General features: G+C 38.3%; 1 protein-coding gene across 13 annotated transcripts in view; it reads left to right on the top strand.

Moving 5' to 3' along the window:
- The window catches only part of KCNH1 (potassium voltage-gated channel subfamily H member 1), a 180,541-nt gene that overhangs the window by 19,788 nt on the left and 147,169 nt on the right, over window positions 1-13,584 (top strand). For all 13 annotated transcript variants that reach the window (XR_007375193.1, XR_007375192.1, XM_048936276.1 and 10 more), the window contains 2 exons: window positions 2,400-2,528; window positions 10,948-11,066. Coding sequence is in view for 11 of the 13 variants with exons in the window: in XM_048936276.1 (XP_048792233.1) it covers window positions 2,400-2,528; window positions 10,948-11,066 (248 nt within the window). In the remaining 2 variants the exon portion in view is untranslated. The remainder of the gene's footprint in view (window positions 1-2,399; window positions 2,529-10,947; window positions 11,067-13,584) is intronic.

The raw sequence follows: 13,584 nt of genomic DNA, 5'->3' as shown, positions 1-13,584 counted from the left end.
GTAGACAGAGATCTTGGCTGATCAAAAAAGCTGCAGTGTTAGTGAAATATGTTGAAACAGGTAAAATTGAAAGTAACTGGTCACCAAGGTGTCAAATTAAAAGCAATGTATGGATATAATCAGCTTCAGAACAGTCCATGTGAAATTGGGAAGAAGAAATAGGCAAGAAGAAATGGAGATAGATAGTTTTTTAGTAGCTCCTGAGAATGGAAAGCATAAGGAGCATTACTGTCTTGAAGATTACTGTCGAGTCCTTTTGCAGCATTGTCTTCTAAGCTCGTTAATAAGTTAGTGATGATTTTGAAGCCATAGTTACTCTGCTGCTGAATCTTTTCTTGCATTCAGCATTTTTGTTTTCTTGTTGTATTGAAGGGGGTTGTTCAGGTGCACTAGCTCTTAAAAACAAACAAAAAAACCCAATCCAAACTGCCATAACAAAGCCAAACACAAATAAAACCCCCATGATACTGATCCCTGAATACTTTTTCCTCCAGAAACGACTTTCAGTAATTCAATTTGGATTTCTCTGCTCTTTCAATGAAGGGCTCCTTGCATTGTATACCCTGCTGTTCATAGAAGTGGCTGTACATATGGCACGGAAGCTCAGCCAGGCTTTGAAACTGCCTGTTCTATACATGCCCAGTGGGGAATCAGGCTTCATTTATGGAAGATGTCCATAGGTCTTGGAGTTGTCCTGGCTTTCTGTGGCAGGAAAAGATGGCTAAGCACAGAGGCTGGGAGACAGCCAGATGAGGCACTGGGTAGCAACATGCTCTGTTATTTTAGCATAGTAAGAAAAATACTGCCTTTGCTTGTTGTGAACCACCTCAGGTTTCCTTGTGAGCCTTTAACAGTCAGGAAACACAAGTGGCCCTAATTGTTTATAACTGTTGCATGAAATACACCATGCGGTAGTCAAGTGAAAGCACTGAGTAATTCATGTGAAGGAGAACCTGATCTCTAGTCTAGATGAGGGTCCTGTGATCTACAAAGAGAAGAAATATTCTTCCAGTATAACCCTGTATGTAGTAGGCTGTCCTACACAAGTAACAAAAGTTAATTGTGACGCTCTTTGTTCTGGCTTTCCTCTATGGGAAACCTGCTGATTTTCAAATTTTGTGCTGGTTCCTTTTATGTAGACTTTTCTGTCAAATGTAGCTCGCAAAGGAAACCTGAGAGAAATGCTACTCACAGCAAGCAAGCTTGAATCTTCTTTTTGGCTCTTAAATTTTAGGTCTGCAAAAGCAAGGATGAATTTTTCCTTCATCCTCAGTGAGGGCATAGGGACAAAATGAAAACATATACAATTAGTCATTTTTTTATGACTGAAGACTGCACAGAAAATAATGGTGCCTTCAAAAAATGTATGCTGTGACATAGAGGAGTCAACTGCTTTTATTTCTGACCCCCCCCCCCAAGCTGCTTATACTCAAATACTGCTAACACTGATGTGCTGAATCCTGTGAAATGGGAGTGGCAGACACAGTCTTCTTAAATGAAACTTCACTGCTGTCACTACTGAGTTTTCAGCAATCTCATCAGAACTGCTGGAAATATAGAAAGGCAAGTCTGACTGGCATTTTCTCTCCTCAAAGTGATTTGCCTGGACAGATGTTAAGGAAAATTGACAACAGCATCTGAAGGGTCATTGTCTGGGAACATTTTTTTCTATGTTGTGCAGGCTTTAATCTTTCAAGTGGTTTTCACCAGGAGTTTTTCTACTGAAGTAGTTAAAAAAGTATAGCTATGTGCAATACAGTTTAAGTCCCATCCATAGCACATAGGCTAGTCCTGATGGCTTATTCTCTTCTATATTCATTGGAGTCTTGCTTCACACTGCAGTGATTCTGAGCAAGCTGAGAAAAAAGTCAAACTGAAAAGCAGCTTGCAAAGAATTTCCCTTCCATTGGAGAATTTGCAGGCAAGGCCAGAGCTCCCAGAGCTGACATGCTTATTAGGGACTGGTGCTCCCCCAGAGAAAACTATAGCCAACTGTGCTCTTGAGGTGGGATTCTTACTGTGGCTGTGGATTAGGCACTGTTGACCTGTCTGCAAGGCTTGCACAGAAACAGTGAGACTGTGTTGTGTGCACCCTTGCGTGTATATGGGACTCTATCAGCTTTCAAAGTGCTGCATAAGTTTGTGTATTGGCTTTGTAGATGAGGCCCAGAAGCAGGCAATCAATTCCTGAAGATTAAAAAGCTAATCAGAGGTAGAACACAGAATTTAACTAGCACTTTTGTCAGCTACTCTGTCATTTTTCCTAATAGGTGTTTGCAAAACTCCCAAAACATTAAAGTAGCATTTACAGATGGCTGATTTGGAAGTGTAAACATCTAAATTAGCACACTTACTGTTGTGCCTACCACTGACAAACTTTTTGATATGTTTGTTTCCAGGAACACCTGTCTGGTTCTTTGTGAAAATTGCTCCAATCCGAAATGAGCAGGATAAAGTGGTTTTATTTCTTTGCACTTTCAATGACATAACGGCTTTCAAGCAGCCCATTGAGGATGATTCATGTAAAGGTTTGTCTTTTTCATAATTATATATTTATTCTGCTGTTTTTCATTTGCCCTGGTTTTGAAAAAGCTGAAGCCCTTTAAATACTTAAAGACTTAAAGCCAAAGGATTGGATGTTAAAATAACTTACGTGAAGCCTGTAGAGGCACAGCTATGTGCAAGGAATGGCTGCATTAATTTCCTATGGGAGTTGGCTCTGGTCTGCACTGAAACAGGTGATTGCTAATGAGACCCCCAAGTGCTTTAGGAAGCAGAGCTTGCTTTGCAAATAGGTGCTGCACTCTGTTTAAGATTCATTATTAATCCCCGTACCAGCACAGCCTTCAAGCAGTCACAATGATGCTTAACTACCTCTTTGGTCTCAGAGGAAATTGAAGGATATTGGGCCCTGTACAAACTGCTTATGGCACCGTATGCAAAAATGGAGGGATTAGTCCTGTCTGACAATGATCTGAATAATTTAATTCTGCCTGGCTTGACGTGACTTAGCATTCTTATATTAAAGTTTAGGACCAGTTTGTTTTTTTTTTCCACATCTGTGAAAATACTCTCATAGTCTTAAGTTGAATCAGGTTCAAGCTGTCAGGTTGAGTGAAGTAGAACTGCTGTGTTTTGCTGTTAACCCTTTGCTAACTTACACCCTAGAGATCTGGAAGCAAACTCAGCTGTGAGAGAGGTATAAACTTTTACTCAGATTCAGAATTAGACAGAATTAGACCTTTTGTACCCACATGTAGAATTACAGAGACTTGTGTCTTCTGGGGTGAATAAAGACGTAAGTTCTCCTGTTGTTTGCATTTTTGTAGTATTTAATAATATTTGTAGTATTACATTAAACAGGAAACTTACTGTGAAGGTGAATTGATTTACATTTGTTCTCAAAATATTATTCTTTAAAAATGCAGTTGCTCGAAGTGGAAACACCTGTTACCATGAAAAAGGAAGTACAACCTTAACAAACATACTGTCTTCCAAGTTATGTGGGTTATTTTTTTTTTCCCCTTTGAATGCTATTTTTTTGTTGTTGTTGTTTTCTTACAGTGCTTTTATAAACCTAAAAAAAAAAAAAATGTATCTTGTTGGAAAAATTGGGTCTACAGTATTTTTTTTTTCCCTGCACAGTTGTCTTCACCGTGTCCTAATGAGGACTGACAGCAAGGATAAATCAGCGTGATGCAGTAAAGCTGGCTCTCATTTGTTTGGTGGGAGTGAAAGCCCTTACTTCATTTGTTCAGTTGGCAAGCAGGGCTTTCGTTCAGGAGTGGTAGCCATGCCTTTTTGCTTTGGTTTTGCAGAAGGTCCTTAGTTGTAGTGGTGACTTGTGCTCTTGTGAGAAGAGTTTGTCCTTCACTTTCAAAAGAGGGAGGTGCTGCAACTTTTTTGTTTTCAAGAGAAGTGTGCTGAAGAAAGAAAACACAATTCTTTATCATTATTCTCTAAGTTCCCGTTCTAGGATCTTGAGATCATGCTGTTCTTATTGTGATCATGGTAATTCTTAGCAGTTCCATATCTAAAACAATGTAATACAAAGATTAAGCCTATTTACAAGTGTGCTAACTTGCAGAAGAGTTAAGATGCTAAGCAAAATTTGTTCATGTGGCCCATGGAAAGTTGCTAAATACGTACTGAGTGTTACAGACAGAATAGAAGACCTATTGTTCAGAGGCCACTGAGGCAGAGCTCTATACATGTTGCCTAAGTGCTGTTGGTATGTATGGAAGAGTTTGTGTACTAAATAAGTGTTGCACATCTTATATCTGAATCTCCTAAAATTGATGATGTGGCACCAGTTTCATGCCAATAGAGTTTTCTGTTGCTGTGTACACAAATCAAACGTGATACAGATGAATCACGCATTCTATTCTAATACTTAATTTATCCCTTATGTCTTCCTCTCTTCTCTAGATTACTTCCTATAGGCTAACTTTGGGATTTTGTGTGTGTACCGGGTAGGTGATGTTGTGTCAGTCATTTGATGGCTAGATGAGCAATTCCATGGAAAAGAAGAGATAATTTGCAAAACAGAATGTTATGTGTGTGACCACGCAATATTAATATTAGAACTCACTATGCAACTGGATACTGTGAGGGGAAAAAAACAGATGTGGAATGTTAGACAATTCATTGTCTGCAATGAGTTCTGGGGCTCATGAAGGGGAAAAATATGTTGGAAGTTCTAAAAAAAGGCAAAATTATTTTAGCGGCTTCAAAAAATCATTGCTTTTACAGACCTGGGCTTTGCAGAGAACGCATTCCTTGCACACTGTACAACATTCCATTGGAAATTTGTAGCACGTTTTTGAAGGGCAGCAATTCTCTTGGAAACATTTCAGAATAATGGCAAACAAATGAGCTCCTGATCTAAAAATGCAACACTCAGAATTTACATATTAATTGTTTTTAATTTAAGCTGAGAATTGATTGCTAAATCAATTATTTTCCCATTCTCACCTTCAGTCAACTTTCACCAACTAATCCTTTGCTGTGCTTCTACATGAAATCAGTTTGCTGTGGTTATGACTAGTTAATACCTGCTTGCAAATGCAGATGTTTTAGTATACCTGCTATCTACGTAGTTACAGAGTGGCACAGCATGAAGCACCTGAGTTCTTCAAAATCAATGCCTGTATGTCTTTGTGGAGAAAAACATTATGTTGTGCAGGAACGTGGTTAAAGAGCAGCTTATCTGTCAGCTGAGCCTGCCTAGCTACAGTGTATCTTAGCTTCCTATCACCTGCTGGCAATATCAAGCATGATTTTTCAGCTGAATGATACAGTCACTCTGTAAGTGCAAAGTGTTGAGCTCTAATGACAGGTGATTGACTGGTACACAAAAATTAATAGACATCTTTTATCCAAAGGTGACTCAGAGAAAGACAGAAGGTCCCAGTACTGTTTTTCATTCTTAGTCCGTTTTTTAAGATTAATAATTTCAAAGACTGGAATGATGAAACAACATTTCTAAAGTCCTGTTTAAAAAAAAAAAAAAAAAAAATAGGCTTCTAATTATAAGCCTCTGTTGTTTCAGGTAATTCAGTAGACACTTATTTTATGACTGCAATGGGCGTTAGTTAAATTTGATTTTAAATGCAGGCACTTTAAGCATAGCTGATTCTATTTTTCATTCTAAAAATAGTGTGTCAGTGATGTTGCTGATAATTTTAAAAAAACAACTCCCTGTTTTCATCTTTCCCTGTATAGTTGCCCCTTTGGGGGAAAAAAAAAATCAGGAAAAAATAGATTTACTTGAACAAGCAGGCAAAATCAAATAATGTCATAGCTAAATTTGGCCTGGGAAGCGATAGGTCACTTTCTTAGCAGAATTTCAGAGTATATGCAATCAATGTGTTTTGTCTGTATATGTCTTGTTTTGATTTGAGATTTAACACACCAAGTATGCGACATTTAAGAACAGTATATAAAGTGAAATGCATCACTTTATGAAAACTGTAGCTTGCTCAGGTAAGCAGAGTCTGCATGCAATCTAAGTAGCTAGTAAGAAACAGGTTTTGCATGTGTGAATGCAATAAAGGCATCTATGCTGCTGTATCAAAGTTTGGGAATTATGCTTTGGATTCTAATTTTTCATGGTTTTAATATTATTTTCTGCCCTCTTCCTCCCCCCCACCCCCCCCCCCCCAAAAAAAAAGGGGGGGGGGGGGGCATCAAGTTCAACATCACAGAATTATATGGGAAAATGGTTGTTGGTCTCCTAGTTACTGTAACCTCCTGTGTCTTGTAGCCATCATCAGTTATCTTCTCCTCTGCAGAAGCTTTAGTTTATTTTGCAGGTAGGCTGTCCTTTGCATTGCAAGCAGGGTACACAATTGATTGCCTCAATTTTATTCAGGGAAAACTCCAACCTGATGTTCCCTTTCTTATTTTTTCACCTATTGTTTCACCTTTTTTTCCCTAATTTTTTGTTCTGTTTTTAAGTATGTATTTATAGGAGCAAAGCCAGTGTTTGAAATATTTTGATTGTTATACTTTACTTTCATCTAGATAAATTGGTGTCTTAAAAAGGAAACAAATGAAAGGGAAGCAGTGAGTATATTAAGAACTTTAGTATGCTTTTCCACTCCAGATGGAAAAATAACACAATTTTAGTTATGACATTTTAAAGGGCAGGAGCATTCAGACTGCAGAGAGGTGTGATGGATGTAAGCAGGGAACTGTGACATGCAAGAAAGCAAAGGGTGGTTCCAGTGGAGGTGATAACTGCTGGAATTTGGATTTGATTGCATTTACACATCTCTATGTGATCAATAGACTTGTGGTTAAAGTAGCTTATTCTCAAGCAGGCTATGCCTTTGTGTTCGAACTCCAGGGACTGTATGAGTTACAGAAGCAACTTAATAACAAGGATTCTGTAACTGCCACAGTAAATAATGTTTGAATTTGTGATTCATCGTTATCAAATTGAAGGCATTAGTAGGTAATAAATACTTACCTGAGATAAATTAGAAATGTGTCGTGGATTCACAGAGTCACAGAGAATCAACAGCTCATGCTCATCTCAAAATTGAGGAAATTGGTTTCTTCTGCTTGAGAGGGTTGTTACATGAAGCTTAATGCCTTAAAGAAGTCAAGTCTTGATGCATGAAATATCCCAAAAGTGTGTTCTGATGTCTCATTTCTGCACAAAACAATGTTCAGGAGGCAGCTTTTGTCCTTGTTGTAGGCATCTTGGATGTTTTCAAGAGCAGCTTTTACTTAGATTTTTATACTGAAATAGTGAAATTCTGAAATAGCATCAAGTAATGTGGGACAACTGGAGTTGGTCTGTCATCCTGAAGGCTCTTCATCCTTTTGAAGCTGAAGACATTCTGATTGTTTTGCTGAAAACATCATGCAGGGATGAACTGAGAAAGGAAACCAACCAGTTATGAAAATAGGTTAAAATCAAAGAGAAGAAAGAAGCACAGGCAAGCGCAACCAGGGGTTGGCACCCAGCTTTATGTTTTGTTCCCGAATTCTAAGCTGTCTTCTCTAAAACAGTGTAAGTTCTTGCCTGTTTGAGGAATCTATATACCTACAGGAGAATTGCATAGAATCATTGGATTTCAATTTAATTTTTGCTTTGTCTGTTTCTAGAAGAAAACAATGGATGTAGGGATCTCACAACTAACTGCTTGTGCTGAAAGAGAGCTTGTAATCCATATCATCCGGACCCCCCTTTCCTGGCAGGACTAACATCATTTTGTTCCTACACCACTCTGGAACTTTCCTTGTCTTGGAAAGTTCAATTTTCTTCCTGAGACCAGCTCTGTGGCACATAGAATATAATGCTTATATTCTGTTTTGTGCCTTAAGTCCATTATTTCACTTGTCTTCATTGGATAAATGTCTGACTTGTAGACTACATCCGTCTTCAGTCTTCTAAAGGACAAATTTTAATACATTCAATAGGTAGGCACTGCTGTCTTTTTGAGAAGTGTTAGAGAAGTTATCATTTGATAGGATTAGTACTGGCTTTCCATCTCCTTTTAGTTTTTTCTCCTGTGTTATAATGTGTAAATTCAGTATAATTATGTTTCCTTTCTCTGAAAAATAAGTAATACAAGAAATTGTCCTGTCCTAAAAATGAGATTCATACACCTGGGACAAAGGCACAGAGATTCAGTGAATATTTTGACATGTTTAATTATACTTCCTATGTAGTGTACCCAGTGTGTGGAGAGGGTGTATAAGTGAATATATTTCAAACCTCCCACTTTCAGGTCAGCGCTGGTTCAAAGAAACCCACTAACCTAAGCATCCCTGCCTACTGAAATAGTCTCTTGCTTGTATGGTTACATCATTTTCAGGTCAGTGTTTGACGTATATGGTAACAGATCTCATGTTTGTGGAACAGCTCATTTGAACACCAGTTAGGCCCCCACAAATGATATTTGCAGCATGCAGGGCAGAGTAGGTGCCTATAGGAGATGCTGAGACAGGACCACGTCAAGTTCTATCACTGCCTTTCAAGTGTAGATGGCTTTTGGGAAGATGGAAGATGCATGAAAGTGCTCAGCATTCATAGCCACATTCATGACTACAGAGTTGTCTGGTAGTGTTTTTGTGCAAGAAAACTCAAGTGAGGTATTTTTCTTCCTCCCTCTCAGTGTTTCTGTTGAAATAGCCTTTATTGGAAGACTTGCCGACAGGGGGGGAAAAAAAGGGCTCTCGAAGTCCATCTGCTGTTTTTTAATCAAATTTTGATTCTTTCAAGAAAGCGGGTGATCAGCTAGCAAAAGAGACTGTCTACTGTAGTTGACATTAAAAACATTGCATATCTGGTTAGGGAGCAGAGTCAGCTCCCACATTAAACTGGAAGTCGGCTCGGCTGGGTCAGCGGCGTGACGGGGCCTCGACTTCAGCACCACGGACAGCACCAGGATGGGGCTGGCGCCGCTGCCTCGCTGGTCCTACCGGCCTGGAAACGTGGTTTGGAGCTGGCAGCCTCTTGAGACAAACCTTGTCAGTCTGAATTTATACAAGTGAAAGTCTACCCGTCCCTCCCTGGCCTTGTGAAACAGGAGGAAAATTTAGTAGTGCAACATAAGCGTTTTTTGGAAAGGTAAAGCTTGTGTCGGTGTAAATTGCTGTAGCTGTGTTGGCTTCACAAACTCTGGTTTGATTTATAGCAGCCAAAGATAGGTCATTTTGACTGTTACTCCCACCTAATCCATTCATTTAACCTCCACTGTCTTTAATAAAAATATAGTAAGGCATTTATGTCTCAGCATGTGAACTTTGGTTATTTTTTTTCACATATAATGGAGAAAGAATGCTCTTTATTTATATTAAAAAAAAAAAATAATCCACAGTATATGGAAATGTGTTGTGAAAAACAAAGTGTCTTGGGTCAGTTTTGCAACAGGTACAGATTAACCTCTGTTAAAGTTCTGTCATGTTGATTTGTTTCTTCAAGAAATACTGCTCTATAGTAGTTAAACTCACATGGATTTACCAGGAAAGATCTAGTTCCTGGGTGGAAATTACGCAACCTACGTGTTGCTGAATATTCCCAGGAAGAATTTACTAATTCTGTTCAAGTTTATTAAATTGTGCCAGGCTTCCTTTAAAGTGTGCTTTGGGGCATAAGAAAATGTTCACTTTTATTCTTGTTTCTAGAAAGGTATTTCTAAATTTGGTTCTTCCCTTCAATAAATGCATTGTTTTGTGTATTCTTACAGACCAATTTTTTTCAGCTCTGATCTGGAAGACTTTGTTCAATAGCCAGTTCAGACAATTTATTTATTTTTTTGTGCTTACTCATCAAGTTGACAAATATGTTCTTGGAAGTTCCATCAGGGTGATGGATGAAGGTGACATCAGGGTGAGATGTCAAACAAGGCTAATGTTCTAAGTAGTGGAGGGTATTTTAACTACTCATCTTCCTTTACTCGTTATGGATAACTTGCAGCCTAAATTCTAGACTAGTCTTTAAAAACTGTCACTGCTAATAGCGTCATTTCTGTTGGTGCTGAAATTATAATGTAAAGGGAAATTTTTCCAGAAGCAAGATTTCATTAAGAACTGAGTCTGCAAAGTGCTGAGCACCCTCAGTTGGAGTAGGAGGTGAGACTGCTCAACAGTTTGCAGGTGGTGCTAGCATTTTTCAAGACCAAATGCACTGATACTTTGCTTTCAGACTGCCAAAAATACTCAGACATGTACTCTGCCTGACTTTTTCTGTTATGTCAAAGTATGTTCATAAAGGTTATAGTCAAAGCTAGCTCGTGTCTGTCACTCAAACTTTCTATTTTGAGGGCTATTTGAAATTACTGCAAAAAATATTCTGAATTAAAATTCAGCGTGACCTATCTGCCAGAATTTGTTAAATGTTTTATTACAGTTTGAGAAATTCTATTTGTATATTTTTCTCTTTTGTTTAGAGGGGATAAAATTAATGATTTTGTTTTATTTGCTCTGCTTTTTCTTACTTATGTGCTTTTCTCTGCTTATTCCAGAACTATGTTTAATGCATCTGAGGCCAGATTCATTTCCGTTACAGGCAGCTCTGGCTTTCACTGTGCCTGATTTTAGTCCTACATCTTTATTAGTCTGGGACGTCGTCTTCAGGGCTGTGAGATCCAAATCTGACCATTAGGTTTAATAGAAGATTATTGTACAGTGCACATTTATTCTTACAAAAGATGTGGTTTGTGTAATGCACTCTTGTAGAACCCTTGAACACAAAGCTACTGCAGTTGTTACTTAACTTGTTACTTAACCAACCTGCCGCCTTTACTATGACTTACTTTTTTCTGACACATGGTTAAATTATACTCCCTTGTAGTCAGCATTAATACAATTTGCTCTATTTTTCTTTTAACTTATATTTTTTTTTAATAATGAGAAACGTTATGGGGTATGCTTCCAATTTTTTGTTTTGTAATGTATATGATGTTGCATGTTTTGCTTTTTTTTTTTGAGGTTGGGGAAAGTTTGCTCGCTTGACCCGTGCCCTCACAAGCAGCCGAGGGGTGCTGCAGCAGCTTGCTCCAAGCGTGCAGAAAGGAGAGAATGTTCACAAGCACTCACGTCTTGCTGAGGTAACATTTCCTTTTCACAAGAAACGGTAAAGAAATGTACGTAGCCTTTCTGGACATGCTGTCTCTGCATGAGCTATTCAATCTGTCTCCTTTGCCCCGTGATTCTGAAACCAGGTGGCAGTTACAGGAGCTCAAAAGAATATTGTGTGCTGTGAAATATCTACCTTAGTAGTGGAATGGAAACTGGTGTTCAGAAGACTTAATGCAACCTAACTGCAATTTTGGCTTCCATATCTCAGCAAAATCTTACAATGGCATTATTATTGAAATAAGTATGTTTTCCTTATTTGTCTTTCTTCTCTCAAGATCTCTTGAAGATCTCTCAACTCTAGTTGGATCTTGGACTATTTGCTTGTTTAAAACTGAGGTGAGATAAACTACAGCTAGTGCAGAAAGAAATTCCAGAGAATCATTGGCACAGTTCTTTGCGTCCATTTATGTCTAATTTTCTTTTAGTGGGATGCCGGTGAGTTTTAAAACTGGTTAAAATGGGCAGAACATCTGTAAGATGCCACAAGCAGTACTTCAGATAATGGAAAAGTGAAAATGTGATTAAAGTAGATTCTTTCAAAGTTCTGAGAAAAGACCTATGCAGAGGCTTCATGAAGTATGAGGGTTTTAGGGCTTTCGCCACGAGGGGGAGAGACTGAGCTAAGTTTCCTGTTGTCTCCAGGACCAGCAGCAGGGTCTCTCCGGTGTAAAAACAGCTTGGGGAAAATCTTGATGTGGTGTTCATGACAGTATGGCCAATGTAACATGGTACTCCTGTATCAGCCTGTTGCTGTCAGTGCCATGGCAGCAGCCATGATTCTTGACAGTAATTCTTAATCTTCATTTGTAGCTGGAGGTGTAAACCATTGATGAGCTCCATGAGTCTCCCAGTGTTTGTTTTCTTCCACTTATGTTTTAGTTTCCTTGCAAAGTAGACATTTCCTTAGCCAAGCCTGTGTTTTTATCACATGACCATAAAATTTCCACAAACAGGAGCTTACCTATTTTGTATTTAATGTAGGTGCTCTCCAGAATGGAGGACTGATTTTTTGTTATGAGCATTTTTGCAGAAAGTAGATGAGATGACACTAGCAGAGGGAAGGGTCAGAAATTCACATGGATGCTATACTTTAGGAATGCTGTGTGATTATCACATTCACACCCTGAAATTGCTTTAGTGTCTTAAAGTGGGGATGTTCTCCCAGATAATATAAGTCAAGACTTACTACTAAATAATCCTTCCTTCTCTTCAGATGTTTACTCTTGAGTTTTACTTCACACTAAAATTAAGGCAGTGGAATGCAAGGTAGAAAATCTGAAGTAGCTCGGTTTGGCTCTTTGAACCTCAGTCTCTAGACTTACATGGCTACGTTACCAAAACATATTGTTGGCTGATAACTTGAAAAAGACTTCTCAAGTATTCTAACTGGCACAGTAAGTTGATTCATTACAAATAATAAAGGGCAAGTGTATAGTTTATATGTCTGAAATGAGTTTCTTTAATTGCTGGCTGAATATTGCAGTCATTATTTTAAAAAGAACATTATCCCCAACTGTAATGTAGGTGCCTTGTTGTACATCAGCTGTAATTCCATCTAAGTCAATAGAATGACACTAGAGAAAAGCAGAGTGCATATAATCACACAGAGGAGCCCACTTTTTATCCTTAGAAGACATGAGCTGTCAGGCTTCTTATTCTAGAAGGATCTCCTAATAATATTTAAGATAGGATCTCTTAACTGTTCCCCATTGTATTTTCAAATGACTTATTTTTTTCTTCATTTCTGCAGGAGCCTATTTGAAATTTTAAGCTCAAATTAGAGTACAGCCTATTTCTTTTTCTGCTTGCTGTGGCATTTCATATCCATCTTGTTTGCGCAAGAAATCTCTTCATTTATTATTAGTGTTGCTCTCAGCTTTTCAAAAGCTGAGGAGCTGGTTGTGTCCTAGTAGCTGAATGGGGCAAGGTGTTGTACAAACACAAATAACAGTCCTGCCACAAAGGCTTAGAATTTGTTATTGTTTATGATTGGCTTCAGAAGGGTGTTAGTGAAAAACCACTTTGTTTTATCCACAGGCTGTGGATAATACAAGCAGTGAGCGTTAAGCTTTAGTCTCTGACTTTTGCCAGAGTGTAGATTTGTCTAGCCTGACTTTTCTAATAGCAATCATGTAAAAACTGTTTAAATTCATTATGCAATTAATGCAGGGATGTTAGGTAACTCTAAGCACACTTTGCAATGTGAGTACAAAGTAGTTGAAACGGTTCTGTGGTTTTATTACTATAGAACTAATTGTAGGAACCATCCTTCCTGGTCACTGCAAAGTTCACTGTCTTCTGCACCCGTGGTATTGGCTGATGCATTCTGTACATTTACCAGGCAGCTTGGGGTAAACAAGAGCATGTCATAATTTAAAAAATGAAATAGTTATGAGGCATACAAGCAGAAAAATTATAATGGTGCTTTGCAGCATTGTCTAACAAAGGACCTTCTGCCATTTTTTTTTTCTTCTTTTTTTTTGGTGA

This window comes from Lagopus muta, chromosome 2 (assembly GCF_023343835.1).
Source record: "Lagopus muta isolate bLagMut1 chromosome 2, bLagMut1 primary, whole genome shotgun sequence".
NCBI classification, from domain to species: domain Eukaryota; kingdom Metazoa; phylum Chordata; class Aves; order Galliformes; family Phasianidae; genus Lagopus; species Lagopus muta.
The sequence above is the reverse complement of the archived record's forward strand: the minus strand, read 5'-3'. Positions and strand labels throughout refer to the sequence as shown.